The following is a 15913-nucleotide window of genomic DNA, read 5'->3' on the forward strand; positions in this document are numbered from 1 at the left end:
GAGCACTGGAGCCAGAACCCAGTTTTCGGGGAAGATGGTGAGTCCATATTGGACATGCTGACCTTGAGGATCCTGTGAAGATCAAAGAGCAACCTCCTTCTGACACACTGATAAGCAATTCAGGAACACAGTTATTTCTCTGTCCGTGGTGCTGAAGTCATTTACATGCTCCTTTCTGACATCATGCCTCCAGCACTGAAGTTCAAACTCTCACCCGTTGACACAGAATATCCTAGCACCTATCTAACAATGTAGCCTAGGAATTGCTTTGCTAACTCACTTCAGGCCCTGAAGCAAGTTTTACTCTCATCAAAACCTTCTACTTCCAACTCCAAGATTCCCTGTACTCACCGTTTCCTCCTCCCACATCCCTTGCCTTTGAAAGTCCTTTGCACACCAAATGTGCCTTTCACTGAACTGAGACACAGTGGTCCCTTTGTGAGAGAGTAGTTCACCCTCTAATAATCTAGAAAGGGATATCAACATGACTATTTTTCCTCACTTCCCCTTTTCCTGTGCTCATGTGAAGGATGATATACTTTTTGGAATACCAGCTATACATCCCCAGACTCAAGTTTACATACACATACACACACACACACACACACAGATGCTCACATGTACACCAGCTCAGTGACATCTACACTTCACCATTTGTTACCATCTGTGCTCTTCCTCCCTCTGCCTCTTAGGCAGCCCTATGAGAGGGCACAGTTCAGAAGATGTCTCAAAGAGGGGTTCATCAAGGCTCTGACAATCATTGAACAGGATGAATCACAGTTTCCATGAAAATGATAACGACTCTCTGCATCAGGCTTTAACTTTTCCCATTCTGTCAGCCCCACATAAATCAACACCTGGATGTCCAATAATTGTTAATTGTCTGGAATGTGTGTGTGTATGTGTGTGCATGTGCTTGTCTCTCCAACTGAGCCTATCTTCAGAGTGAAACAGAGGAATTATGTCTTATTAATTCAACAATACTAGGTGCTGAAATAAAGACATGACTGAAATAGAGTCCAGGACTTCCACTTGGACTGAGGAGGAAGATATAAAACACCTATATGTTACATATTATGTTAAGACACATGTGTGATATTTAGGGAATAAAAGAGAAAATACCCACTAATATGGGCTTACCTATATGTTACATATTATGTTAAGACACATGTGTGGTATTTAGGGAATAAAAGAGAAAATACCCACTAATATGGGCTTGGGGTGAATAGTTATGTTTTCACAGCAGAAGGGATAATTGAAGTGAATAATAAATAGTGAGTATGAGTTGAGGATGCGAAGGATGTGGGGAGGAGTACATCCAGGCAGAAATAAGAACATGCATATGCAAAGCCAGGGAGGCACCATTTGTGTGATTCTTTAATACTAACTGGTTGACTGGGATATGTTCAAGAAGATATCTCCCTCTTTTCCTGGGTATAGTCATATGATAAGTAGGTCACAGACAGCTTTTTCATAAAAACTATTTTCAGGCCAACAGCAATGAGACCAAGGTTGATGGTATTATCTGGGGGAGCTGAGACAGAAGGTACTCCTAGGAATCCACAGGAGACCAATTGGTTTGCTTGAATGATGCAAGTCAAATTCTTAGATTCAAAGATCCACTGCCCACCCTTTGTCACATAGATTAATTCTTAAATATTAGCTGGTGACCAAGGAGGCAATGCCTGTTTGCCTAGTGTAGTACCCAAATGCAAACGACCCAGTCATCCCTTCATTTGAAAAAGTTGCCAATTATGTTTCTTTGGTTCAAAAATAGGGAAAGTTTATCCTTGGATCTGAGTCCTTGGATATATATTCTAGATAGAATGCTCTGCTAATAGCACAAGAATTGCACTGATGGTTGTTAAACTGGGTTGTGCTCAAAATTAACAAGAAAGGAAACCAGCTCTGTGGCATGGCTCTGTGGCATGTCAAAAGGTGTTAAGGAAAGAGGAAAAAAATCAGGAGTGTGAGCAGAATTTTGGTAGGAAGTCAGTGTTTCTGTTTTACAAATACTTTATATGATCCGAGGACAGAATTGATAGCCTGCTAGGGTAAGAGTCCCATGGCGTTCATGGGAACTAGTTGACTTAATGTAGTAATTCTCCAGGGTCTTTGGGCTTATGAATTAGCCTCTTTCCTCTGGCAACTGTAAGCTACATGATTCTCTGAGAAGAAGATTTTGATGGGAAATGTTTATTGATTTGGAAGAATGGCATTATTCTTCCAGGAAATTAGACTCTCCCTTCAGTCTCCTCATTGTTGACTATTCAAAGTTTTTCTCAAGGGAACCTGGAAGCTCATTATATTATAAAGTTCTTGTCTTCTCTTTTGCAACACAAGCTCTCACATCCATATAGGTTAGAACTAATGAATTGTAGAGCCTAAATTTTAGACTCTAAAATAAAGTGTACATGTTCCAGTACTAGAGTGTATAATAGGTCCTTAGGGCACAACTTTGTATGTGGGGCAATAAACTCCAAGAAACTCTATTGAACCCAATAGCCAGGGATTAACAACCATCTAACATGTTCAGGTGACAAGACTGTCCCCTGGCATATCCTTGGCCATGATGACCTCTTTACTGAACTTAAGGGTACTTTAATTTCTCATTAAGTCTTAGCCTTTTCTCAGACTCTGACAAGAATAAGGTTTTTTTCCTTTTTTTCTATCCCCATGTATACTTAGAATAATACTAATTTAGATTAGTATTTTGAAATTGTTCCTGGGAGGTCAAGAGAATAAAGGCAGAGAACTAGGAGTGGGTGGAGGGAACTATGAGCTCCAGATTTACCTGCAAGATGTGTTTTCACCTCTTGCTTTCCTGCGGCAATCCCCAGTCTTTCCTAGGTCTTACCTCTGGGAGACGGCGGGCTAGCCATGGCAGCGTTTTCCTTTTCCGGGCCCCTGGCCGGGATGTCTCCTTCCCTGAGGTGGTCACAGATGATGGAATCTGTCCTGGAGACCATGAAAACCACCGGAGCTCCCTGCTGCTGGGTGGAGGTGCTGGTCAGCAAGGCCCCCTCCCTAAGAGTCAACCCCCCAATCCTGGCTTGGGATATGGAGAAAATGGACACCCCACATTGCCAACTAGTGAGCTTGGCTCTGGAGCTATCGAAGTGTCGGTGAGTTTGTCAGTGTTCCAGACTCTCTTAGGTTGCCCACCTGGAGGCTTTGAGCCAAGAAGCCGTAAGGGTCACTCACAGAAGGATCATTTGGACATCATTCTGCCCACCACCCCGCCCTACCCTCATATTGCAGAGTCTCTCATGAGGCCTGATCACATCATCAGGTCAACTGAGGGCTCCAGTCACCCCCAAATTCTTGGTGCTGTGCCTGGGTTTTTACCCCACATACAAGTAGCAGCTCCATTTCTCCAAACACCACTGGATGCCTGCTTCACTGGGAGCTCCCAGCCACAGGGGACTGGCCAACACGCAGCTGAATAAGCTGCATTTGCCTCTGAAGACTTCAGGTGCCAGGTGTACTGACTCTGTTTGTGTCCCAGCAGCCTTTTGACGCAGGACAGAAGAAGACTTTCTTATCAGCAGAATACTTGAATGAGCCTTTCCGAATCAAACGGGCGATGAGTGTGGTCAGTATCATGACTTCCGTCCTCGAGGGTAAGTGCTGCTCAGAGAACTTCGCCTTCTGTGTCTTGAGAGTTCCCAGGTGAGCCACAGAAGGGACACCTGAGACTGTGTTCTGGGACCCTAAGTTCTGCTCCTTCTTGTGCCCTGGGTTCCATAATCATTTGCCTCTTTATCAGTGTGGTGTTTTATATGACTGATTTTTCAAAAACTATAGAACCCCTTAAGTGAAACGCCTTCATTCCTCTCCTGTTCAAATGTACATCTACCCCCAATATACTTACCAAAGTAGATTTTAGAAAGAATTTCTTGCAGGAACCAGAGAATTCTAAGCATCTTTAATGTTCTAACAATGTAAAATTATCCTAATGTTTTCCCTGACTGTAACTTTTACAGTTAAAACAATTTCTGCCTCAAGCCCCCTTTCTGCTGAACTCTGGAAGACAATTTAAGGAAAGGAACCAGACAAATTAACTAAAGCATTGTTAACGCTGGGTTCCATCAATCAACTGGGGAGCCACTCAGTCTCCTCAGGCATGGGTCTAACTTCCAGTTGCTCACATCAAGCCAAGGTGTGGGAGACAGAGTATGTGGGAGACAGAGTACGGTGTCATGGCCATCCGATGCTCCCAGTGAGCATGGCTGTATCATCCTCACCCAAATGGGACATCCTCTCTCCTTATTCATCCCTTGTTTTGCCTTAAGTTATGGAAAATAGTCCTGTCTGGTTATTTACCTTTCATAGGCAAATTTAAAATGTCCTGGGGTGGAGGAAAAATAAAGGAGCTGAGATTCTGCTGTGTTTCTGAAAAGGGGTTTTATGTGCTCACCTCCTAACCCTAAACTGAAGTCTAACTTGGGGGGAGGGCATGGTGGATGATAGAAACTAAGAAAAATGTGTCTTACTCTCTAGGAGAAGTAACTGGCAAGCCCTTAAAGAGGTGCAGGCCCTTAGAGAGAGACCCACATATCCAGGATGGCTCAGAAACTGTAGAGTAGACCTGGCTGGCAATGTACCTGACTTGAGGCAACCTCAGAGAGTGACCCGTGGCCCCAGCTGGACAAGATGTAGCTCCATGAAGACTTGGTTTTCACAGGCTACAGGATAGCAATGACAGTCAAAGGAGAACAGTCTCCATAGACTTTCCCCTTGAAGACCAGGCAGGAATCATGATGACTCAAGTAGAGTACGCTTGGCCATGACTAAGGCCCAGCTCAGCCCTCTCTGTCTACCCTGAGTCCCTTCCCCTCAGAACTCAGACACAATGAGGTCTACAAACCATGTAGTCACAAACATTGAATTAACAAAGACAAAGTTTCACTCTGGGGATCTGAAGTATAAATAGAATTCAACTATGCTTGGGAAATCCCTATATTACATTTCTTGTATACCTGAGTTTGTGTTTTGAGATATGTATATACATTCCAATAATAATAATGTGTGTAGACTCTCATATTATTTTCCCTCATTGATACTAATTTAGCTATGACTCTTCATTGGCATAATCCCTAACATTTTTCCTAATGGCATTGAATTTCACCATGTTGCTAAGTCTAAGTTTTATTTTTTGGCTAGGTGGGTGTCTTGGAATTTTTTTCCTAGACTTTTATTGCCATCAAGCCATCACAGAGATAGCTTACTCTTTTATTTGTTCCCCAGAATGACCAGCTCTTCCTTCCCTCTTTTTTCACTTATTCACCCATCAAAACACATTTGTTGAACAGCTGCTGTATGTCTGGCACTGCTCCAGACACTGGGTTACTCAGAGATGAACATGACAGAAGCCTGTGTTCCTGGAATCTGCATCCTGGGGGCTGGCATGTACAGATGCTAAACACAAATAGATGTTTAGGCAGTGATGAAGAATAGGAAAAGATAAAGTGGGGGGGATGAAGATGGAGAACAGGGACTTGCAGAAGGAGTTATTTTAGATGTGGTGCTTATGGAAGGCCATTTGCTTTAAAGGAGCCAGTAATAGGAATGAAGTAAGAGAATCAACCTTGTGAGCCTTGAGAGAGTTCCAGACAGATGAATAGCAAATGCAATGTGTATTGAAGAACTGAGAAAGAATGAACAAAATGTATGTTCCAATCATACCCCAATTTAGGCAAGAACAAAGGGAGCCTCAGGGTAAATGAAGACAAACAAAGGTTGTAACTAAGAACTCAGGCCCAGAGCCGGACAGCGTGGGCTGGCATCTTGGTTCTGCCATGGTGATATGCTGCACACCCCTGAATCTCCTTAACTACTCTGTTTTTTGGTTTTTTGTTTTTTTTTGTTTTTTTTTTTTTTAACTGTCTCCATTTTTTCAACTGTGAAACAGCGAAGATATACTTGCAATACTTTGTGAGGATTAGTTGAATTAGGATAAGCATGGCACACAGTAATACTCAGGAGAAGTTGGCTATTCATAGTTACTAGGTTGTAAATTCCCACCAGGGCCGAGATGAATCTCTTTTGCTCACAGATCTCCAGTCCACAGAAGAGCAATGCATAACACATAGTAAGCACTCAGTGAAATAGTAGTTGAATTAATAGCAAATGAAAGTGATATACAAAGCTGACATTTGGGGAATGGTGCTAATTTCGGATCAGGGAGAGAATAGGCAGGACAGATGTCCCCCCAAGGAAGGTGCTATGAGAGTCAATGGAAGGCAGGAGAAACAATGACATTTTTAAGGGACTCTGGGTGAAGATGACCTAAAATTAGGTCAGAGAAGTCAAAGTTTTTTGAGCATAGGGTTGTATGACCTGTGACCTTCTCTAGCTGGTTTTCTTCTAAGGAGGTTTTGTTTTTATTTTTGAGAATACCTGCATGTTAATGGGGATGTGAGAGACTGAATATAAAAGAAAGAGAAGGAACCCTGGGCAGAATGGGGACATTCGTCTTTAATAGGCAGAGGGACAGCTCTTTAATTGTCACAGGAGGAAAGTCCCTTCTGGGTTAGCTTTTTGCAGGAAAATCTTCTGAGGAGGAACCATGATTGTGACTGTGCTGCAAGCCAGCAAGTGCCTGATTCTCTCAGCATCCACATCTCCCCAGATGACCAAGATCAGCTTTGTTAAAGTTATTTGCAAGGTTGGGTCTCTTTTCCTGTCCTGCCTCACAAACAGCCTGCTTCCTGCCCTTCTGTTTAGGCCAAACTGGGTTCAGGAAAGCTCCTACTTTGGTTCCAACTAGACACCATTGATTTTTGCCCCCCAGGATGTCTCAGTATTTAGAGAACTCTGCTCTCCTGGTTTCTGTGGTTGAAGTGTCCCTTCAGAGCACGCTGGTCTGTGCTGCTGTGACGTATGCAAACAGCCTTTGCATGTTACTTACAATTTGAGTCAACAGACATCTCCTAATTTGATCAAAACAGCTTGTAAGTCTATTTTTCAGTGCCCCTGGATCTTTTGGTAGTTTCTGAAAGTAATAGGAGTAGCACACTCTTTTGTTTAACACTGGAATGAGCTACTCTTTTTTAAGTGTATTAGGGCATAATTGACAATATATGCAAGATATTTAAAATGTATATTATGATTTGACATACACATAATTATGAAAGGATTTTCCCATCTAATTAATTACACAGACAATACTCACATGTTCATTTTTTCCTTTTTTTTCTCTTCGTCCATTCTCTTACATGAGAACACAGTTCTACTTTCTTAAAAAGTTTAAAATACAGTAAAGTAATATCATCTATAGTCACTATACAGACACAATAGGTACACGTTAGGTCCTCAGGTCTTATTCATCTTATAACTGACAAATTATATTCTTTTGCCAAACTCTGCCCATTTCCCTTAACCTATTTTTCTGTTTCTATGAGTTTGCATTTTTTTTTCATTTCATTTATTCCATGCCTTCTCAGTTTTAGTCTTTCTTTGTCTGGCCTGTTTCACTTAGCATAATGCTCTCAAGATTGAGGATAAATTGCAGGGCTCCATTTCTCATGATTAAGTAATATTCACATCTTGACCCACTGATTCATGGATGGATACTGAAGTTGTTCCTGTAACTTTGCCATTGTGAATATTGCTGCAATGAACATGGGAATTTTTGACATCCTAGATATTTTTATTCTTCTTGGACATAAATTGCAATTATAAGTGGGATTATTGTCTTGATTTTTCTCTTCTCTAATGAATTATTTGCCTACAGAAATTTTTGTATGTTGATTTGTATCATGCCTCTTGTAAGTTAACTTATTTGAAACATGCATACTGAAAATAATTCAAACTCACAATAAAAACTGTCGCCCTCCATCCCTGATCCCCAAATTCCTGTGCAGCTTCACCCCCGGTGTCTCGTGTATCCTCCACACAATAGTCTATGTATCTATAAGTACACACACACATACACATTTTACACATGTATATGTAGTCTTTTTAGCTCCACAAATAACTCCGTCTCACCAGTTTTCTATAAAGTGCTTTACCAGCCTTTTCTTTTTTAATACTGTTTATATTATTTATAATAATAAATATAAAAATTATTAAATAATAATACTATGACATAATAAACCATGGGCATTTTTTCTTCGCCTGTATGGACTGGTATATTGTCAATGTATATCTTCCTGGCAGTGGAATTAGCAGATAGACCTGGCGCTATGGGGCTACCCCTCGTGGCTGCTGCCCTGAAAAACATCCAAGTGGAGGTTTAATGGGAGCAGTTAGAGAGATGAGCCTGGAAGTTAGGAAGAAATTAGTAACTGGACATATAATTTGGAGAGAGAGATTATTTAAATGCAGCTGGCATGGAGATGGCTTTTAAGGTGACGGGGTTCAGGAAGATTACATTGAGAAAAGGAAAGAGAGATCAATGATCTCTTGAGTTCTCCAGCAGGCAGGAAAGGAAAGGGACAGGAAAGGAAGTGGGAGACAGGAATAAAAACTAAGATGAAGCAGTCCCTAAAGTGGGAGAAACACCAAGAGACTGTGGTGTCCTGGGAGCCAGATGGTCAGAGAGTTTCAAAAAGAAACAATTATAAATTCTATCCAATGCTGTGAAGGAAGTAAGGTAAGGCTGGGACCAATGACTTGAGTTTGAACGGGGTAAATGCCTGATTCCAGGGATGAGGAGGGAAAGTGAATGTGGAGAAAGTTAGGTGTAGAAAACTGCTTCCCAAGTCTTTTTTGTTAAGGAGACAGTAGACAAAGGACAGCCTGGGGCCCAGGAAGGTCATTTTCAAAGTGGAGATGTAATTAAAGCACTTTCACATGCTGGTGGCAATGGCCCAAAGGAAGAGCAGGGGCTGGCACTGGCCTTGGGTGGATACAAGGAAAGGGCCCCAACACAAGTGGGGGGCATAGAGTGTAGTGGGGGGGCTCATACCCGGTGCCAGTGCTGGGCTCATGGTAGGACGGATTCCCTGGAGACTTAATAGGAAGAGAGGAAGCTATTTTGTGAGTGATTCTATATTCTGAGGGTGATCAAAGGAGGCTTTCAGTAATGAGCAGTGGAGAGAGGGTGTTGGAACTTGGAAGAAAGGAGGAAATGAAAAATAGTCCAGAAAATTAAAAGTTTGGACTGATGGGGAGACATGGGAGGATTTCTGAGCAGTGACAGGTTGAAACTCACAAATGGTTGTGTGTATTTTTCCTACCAGTTTCAACTGTTTGGGTGGGTGCAGAGAAGTCTGCAAGGTGGGTTTGTTTGGGGTTAGGTTTTTGCCAGGCAAGTATGAAATAGGGAAAAGGGAAAGGAAGTGAGGGAGCCTGCAAGTTAGTAGATAGACTAGGTAGAGGGATGTACATGAAGTCTAAGCTGAGTAGGTGGGGAGATGAGGATGTAGCCTGGGCGATGGACAGTTAAAAGTTGTAGGGGCCATGGTTTGGAGGACTGGATGGGGACAGAGATTGGTTGGAAGTTGCTGAACTGAAAGAGCTCAAAAAGTAAGAAATGGATAGCAGAGAGAGAGGTAGTGGTTATTAGTAATGACATGGTCTAGGGGAAGGTCTAGGGGAAGGCTTGAGATGAGGTTCTGAAGGACACGTGGCTGATGGCTGACACTGACCACACCTGTTATGCAGAACTCGAGGAGTCTGAGCAGAGGTGCCCACCCTGCTTGACCAGCTTGGCTCAGAAGTATCTGATCTGGGAGTGCAGCCCCACATGGATGAAGCTCAAGATGATTTTCTTTGGGATTGTGACAGACCCCTTTGCAGAACTCACCATCACTTTGTGCATCGTGGTGAACACACTCTTCATGGCCATGGAACACCATGGAATGAGCTATACCTTCGATACCATGCTTCAGATAGGCAACATCGTAAGTGCACCGGCAGCCTTTGCCCATGCTGCCATGGCTGGGGGTGGGGCGGGTAGCTGGGTGCAGCATGTCCACACTCTTTGGAGTGTTGACTTAGCCAGCTCAATATAGCGAGTGGTGTGGACACAGGGTGCAAGATGGAGAATCAGGGGGAATTGCTTTGGGATGAACAAACACGCAAAAATAGACAAGATAGTCCTGACCTAGAAGTCAGCTCACTTCCCCCTTTGCAGCAGTTAAGACAGAACCTCAAATTTTCTGCCTCTACTTTGAAATGAAGATAACTATTGCTTTCCCCTATAAAATATGATCTCTCAACATTCTTTCCAGTTTATTGCTTTTGTGACTGCAATCAACAGTGATTATCGTTTTCCAATGTTATCATTTAAGGACAGAAAGAATAGGGGGAAGGAAGCTAGTGAAAAGGAGAGACATGTTTGCTGTTATAAAAAAAGCACCAGAGAGTTGGAACTTTTATTTCTGGTTTAGACATGATGCTACTTGAAAATTTCCTCCATTGTTTTTTAGTATTATTTGCTTTTAATAAGATAAAATCCATACTGGATTTCACTACTTGCTGAGTCATGTGTCACAAAGAGAGAGGCCTTGTTTGGCACCTACAATGAGACAGGTGCTTTGTAAATCTCACTCAGGGCCACAACAATCCTATGAGGTTACCATGACCCTCACACTCCAGGAGCGCACTAAGGCTCAGAGAGATTGGGTCTCCTGCCAGAGAATGCATAGTTGGTAAAGGCAGAGCCAGAGTTGACCCAAGTTTCTCTAGGACACGAAACTTCAACCCATCTCTCACCACACCAGCGTGACTCACCCACAAAGGACACTCAGTAGACACTCTTTGAATTCCACCCTTGCAGTCCAGAGGCAGAAGGGGATTCACTGTCCTCTATGTTTGCTTCTTTTGCTGTCAAAGAAATGACCTGCCTCATCACCTAGGGAGAGGCATTGGTGAGTGCTAGTGAGAGAAAAGCACTGACATGGTCTTTGCTTTCTTCTTTATCTGTCTCCTGCCGCTTGGTGTGTGACCTGCGCCCAGTTCTGGCCTCTCACAAAGTCAAAATTCTGTTCTGCTAAAGACAATTAAGGACACTGAAAGCTGCAGAGAATCTTAGAGACAATGTATTGCTAATAGCTTCTTGCTAATAGTTATTATTTATTCATGAGTTATTATCTGCCAGAAAATTTGCTAAGACACGCACGTGCATTATCTTCATTTGATGCCCATTATACAGATGACAGATGAGTTAGCTAAAGTATGGGAAGAATGCATTATTGGTCACACTCTCATACCTACTAAGGAGTGCCTGAGATGGGATTTTTATCTGGGTCAGTATTGTCCCACAACCCATGTTTTTAAACTAGTGAACCAGATTGACTTCCCATTTACATAATTATATAATACTAATTATCCTAATGACTATCTACTTTTAAAAATCATAATTCACATTATGAAGCATGAGTTCTAATGACTGTTCTCTAAGCACTGGTCTAGAAATCTCTCTGCTGCCATTTTCAACTTTCCCATTCCAATCCTTCAAGAGCCTACAAAAATATAGAAACTGAACATAAACAAGATAAAAGGAGCTGCTATTTTATAAACAAGACATTTTCCTTCTGTCCTATTCGTCATTGCCCCTTGACCCCCAGACCCTGCTGAGGTGAACTCTTGTTTCCATCCACAGGTCTTCACTGTATTTTTTACTGCTGAAATGGTTTTCAAAATCATTGCCTTCGACCCCTACTACTATTTCCAGAAGAAGTGGAATATCTTTGACTGCATCATTGTCACTGTGAGCCTGGTGGAGCTGGGGATGGCCAAGAAGGGTAGCCTGTCAGTGCTGCGGACCTTCCGCTTGGTAAGGTTTTCTCTAGCCAATTTGGGGAATCCCCCCCCCCAGCCACACACACACATTCAGGGATACTTACCTCTGAGGACACTGCCCTTTGGAGTCACCTCCAGCAAGATCCCCCTTCCTTTCCAGTCCCTGCAGAAGTGAGGCAGAACCTGATTCCTGGGAGTTTGAAGAGTTGGTTCTTCCTGCTTCCTCAAAGGAGGGGTGTGTATTCATCTGCACCAAGAAGGTTCTTTCCAGCATCTTCCTGTCCCGTTACTGTCCAAATAACAATAACAATGGTGATCATAGCAGCTGTTGTTCCTTGACCTTGTGTTAGACACAATGCTCAACTCTTGATATTACATACCTTGTGTTATGCTTACAACCTTGAGAGTTGCTTTTAGGGTCCCCATAGAGAATGAGGAAAACCAAATGGTCAAATAATGATCCCCAAAGCTCTCCGCTGTCAAATGAGCTGCAGACCTGCATTTAAAAGCCAGGTTGCCTGGCTCTGAGTTTCAGCTCTTCATGCCTCAGAGAAGTCATCCTAGCACCCCAGATCACAGTCCAGTGTCTCAGGTACCTCCTACACTTTCCTCCTCCTGACCTAATGTCCCTGATCTTTTCCAGTCTCAGCTCCTGAATACCCTCTGCAGGAGTTTCCCTATTCAAGTCGCTGCTGTGCATTGTCCTTAAGACAACCACTGTTTTAAGAGTCACATCTGTCAAATTCTCAGAGAAGTTTGGGGTCACAAGTTCCCCCAGTTCCCCTGATCACCTGGAGCAAGCAAGAAGACTGAAAAAAATGACCAGACTTCATCCCACTGACCAACCTCCTGACCCCCACAGTTTTAGATTTTCAGAATTGAGCAGATAGTGCCCCTCTGCCTCTCTCCTACACCCCCATTTTCTCTAGTAGTATCATCTCACATTTGTACAACACTTTTTTTTTTTACAAGTAACTTCAGTGGTTGCCTGCTGCCTTGATAATGAAACCCGGAGCCCTGCGGTGGTCTCTAAAGTGCTGCATGGACAAGACCTGCCCAGCTCCCAGGATCCTCTTGCCCACTAAACTCCAGCCAGATGGGCCTCCTGTCTCTCTCTCACACATAGCAGAATGCCCCCTGGATCTGGGCCTTTGCACACATCTTCCTTCTGCCTGCACTGTTTCCCCCTTAGTTTTCACTAAACTCTTTCATTCTCATCTTGCAGGTTCAACTCATAGTGACCTGCTCAGATAGGTCCTCCCAACCTATGCCCCTCATCAAATCAACCTGTTTTCACACTTTGTAATTTCCCTGATATTCTATAAGAAAAAAAAAGATCTTCTTGTTCACCATTTCATCCTAAGAACCCAGCACATAGTGGGGACATAATAAATGCTGTTGATGGAAAAGAAGGGGGGAGGAAGGGAGGGAGAAAGACAAGAAAGAAGGAAGGAAGCTTCTGTGTCTTCATTCTTACCTCTTTCTCTCTAAATAACATCTTATCTCTTCCCATCATTTCAAGTCTTGCTCCGTTAGCCCATGGGGTCTTTCCCAATGCCAACACCTGTCTTAATTACTGCAATTGCCTTGACTATTTCTGTGTCTGAAAGGCAAGTAACCCACCTTGTTTGTTTAAAAATATCTTGGCCCCTACACTTCCTTATTCATTTAGAATCACTTGCCACATCCATACACACAGATACAGCCAATTTTTTTTTCTTTTCCTTTTTCTTTTGGAACTACAATAATCTAAGGAGCAACTTGGGAACAAATGTAACCTTTATGTGGTATTTTGATTTATGAAAGTAGTATATTTTATCTCCATTTATCTCAATCTTTCAACATCTTTTCTAACAAATTTCCTAATTTCTCCATAACTTTTATTAGATTTATTCCTAAATATTCCCTACTTCCTTATGCTAGCCTCAATGAAACCTCTTTTTAAATGTCCTTTCTAATTTATTTTGCTATTTAACATTTTTATATACAGGAACCTCTCATATTATATAGATCTAGCAATATTATCTTCAAAAAATTTAACATAATCATATCATATGCAGACAGTAACTTTTGTCCTCTTTTCTGATTTCTAACCATTTGGTTCATTTTATTGTATTATTGTGCTGGTTAAGGACACCCAGTACACTGTTGGAAAAAAGTGTTAATCACAGACATTCTTGTATTTTTTCCTGATCTTAAAGGGAACACTTTCAATATTTCACCAAGTCTGATACTGGTAGCAGGAATTTTAAGGATTAAAAAAAAAAAACCTTCAGTTTAGTAAGTTTTTTTATTAAAAATATTTATCATGAATAAATGTCTGATTTTATGAGACAATTGTCCCACATGTATTAAAGATAATCACATGATTTTCTTCTTTAATCTGTTAAATGGTGAATTATATTAATTGATTTGCTAATGTTAAATCAACCTTGCATTCCTGGGATAATCCCAACTTGATCTTGAATTCTTTTTGTACGTTGGAAGATTCAGTGTGCTAATAATCTGTTTTAGATTTTTGCATCTATATCGTTTTGACCTGTAATTTTACTTATTTGCACTATTCTTACCAGGTTTTAGAACTGAGGCCTCTCCAGTCCCTCTCCCTCCCCCTCAGATCAGGGATTGGGGCTGGAAACCCAGCCCTCCATGACCTCTGTGAAAAAAGGTGAAGAATAGTCCCCTTATCCCACCCAGCTGGTCTTTGCTCCCTTACAGTTTGAGGAATTCACTAGTAAAGTCATCTGGAAGTCGGTATTTCATTATTGATTTAATTTTCTTAAAAGTAGGTTTTCTATTTCTCAAATAGATTTTGATAAGTTATATTTCTCTAAAGAATTGTCCTTTTTAGTCTAAATTTTCAAGTTTATTGTGTATGCCAGGCTATTAAGGGTCTATAATACCTATTCCTACATTATCTTTTTCTGTCTTTAAAAATAGTGGTTTGTATTTTGATTTTTTTAATCATTATTTGTTAATGATGTGCCATTGTATTACATCCTTGTTAATTGTTTGACAGTACAGTATTTCTCCCCTCAGGCATGGCCTCTTGCCTTTTTGTGTAAATCTTGCTAAAGGTCATCAATTTAATTAGTCCTTTCAAAAAAAAAAAAACTTTTACCTTGTTGACCTTCTATAGTTCACTAAGGTTTCCTATTTCAGTTAATCCTGCATCCTACCTTAATTATATCCTCCATTTTACATACTTTATTCTTTTACATACTTTATTCTTTTATTCTATTCTTATTTACATACTTTATTCTTTTCATACTTCTTAAAATAAGATCATCAACCTATGTCCTTTTCCAATAGATTCATTTAGGACTTCAAGTTCCTTCTAAGATATGCTTTAATATGCTTTCCTTATTGTTTGATTCTAAATATCTCCTAATTTCAAATTGGATTAATTCTTAGAGGTTAATTGGGAGAGTGGCTCTTAGTTTTGAAACATGTGGTATTGCTAGTCAGCATTTTTCCGCTCAGATCTAGCTTAATGTACTACGGTCAAAGAATGTATACTGTATGATTTTGATGTTTTGAATTTTATTGGAAATTTCCTTTTAGTTCAGTATACTGAAAGTGTTCCTTACACACTTGAAAAGAATGTGTCTTCTGTTGCCGTAGGTGTGATACTGCACACACACACACACACACACACACTCATTAGATACAAAAAATTATTGCATGGTACAAATATTGTATATCCCTGCTTATTTTTTTCTGCTTGTTCCAGCAATTATTGACAAGGTGGTGTATTAAAAAATCTCCCACAGTGATTATGGCATGGTCTGCTGCTCCTATCTGGAGGCTGTGTTATTAAATGGATATATATTTTTAAGATGTCATATCTTCCCAGTAAACTTTTATGATTAAAAATTGAATTTCTCAATGTCTAGGAATGCTTTTTGCCTTAACAACCTCTTTTGCTTGATATTAATTTAAAAAACCCAGTTTTATTTGGGTTTAGAATTTGCCTGATATATTTTTATTCAGCCCTTTACTTCCAGTTTTTGTGTACCCTTAAAGCTTTCCTGTGTCTCCTGTAAAAAGCATAAGTCATCTTTTAGATACGTATTCTGTTCTTACAATCCAACTTTTTTTTTTAAAAAAAAAAGATTTATTTATTTGTACATATACAGAACTGGGGTACAGGCCAGAGGCTGAGGGGTGCCGAGAGGCTTCACCAGAGACAGAGTGTGGAGCAGAACAGGCAGATGGA

At 41.1% G+C, this 15913-nt stretch overlaps 1 protein-coding gene across 5 annotated transcripts in view; it reads left to right on the forward strand.

Moving 5' to 3' along the window:
- SCN10A (sodium channel, voltage gated, type X alpha subunit) overlaps nt 1-15913 on the forward strand; it is a 94103-nt gene that overhangs the window by 44840 nt on the left and 33350 nt on the right. For all 5 annotated transcript variants that reach the window (XM_012735255.1, XM_012735256.1, XM_012735257.1 and 2 more), the window contains 4 exons: nt 2841-3125; nt 3509-3623; nt 9613-9851; nt 11555-11728. In XM_012735255.1, the coding sequence (XP_012590709.1) occupies nt 2841-3125; nt 3509-3623; nt 9613-9851; nt 11555-11728 (813 nt within the window). The remainder of the gene's footprint in view (nt 1-2840; nt 3126-3508; nt 3624-9612; nt 9852-11554; nt 11729-15913) is intronic.

This window comes from Condylura cristata, unplaced genomic scaffold (assembly GCF_000260355.1).
Source record: "Condylura cristata isolate star-nosed mole 26May11 unplaced genomic scaffold, ConCri1.0 scaffold00004, whole genome shotgun sequence".
Lineage (NCBI taxonomy): Eukaryota > Metazoa > Chordata > Mammalia > Eulipotyphla > Talpidae > Condylura > Condylura cristata.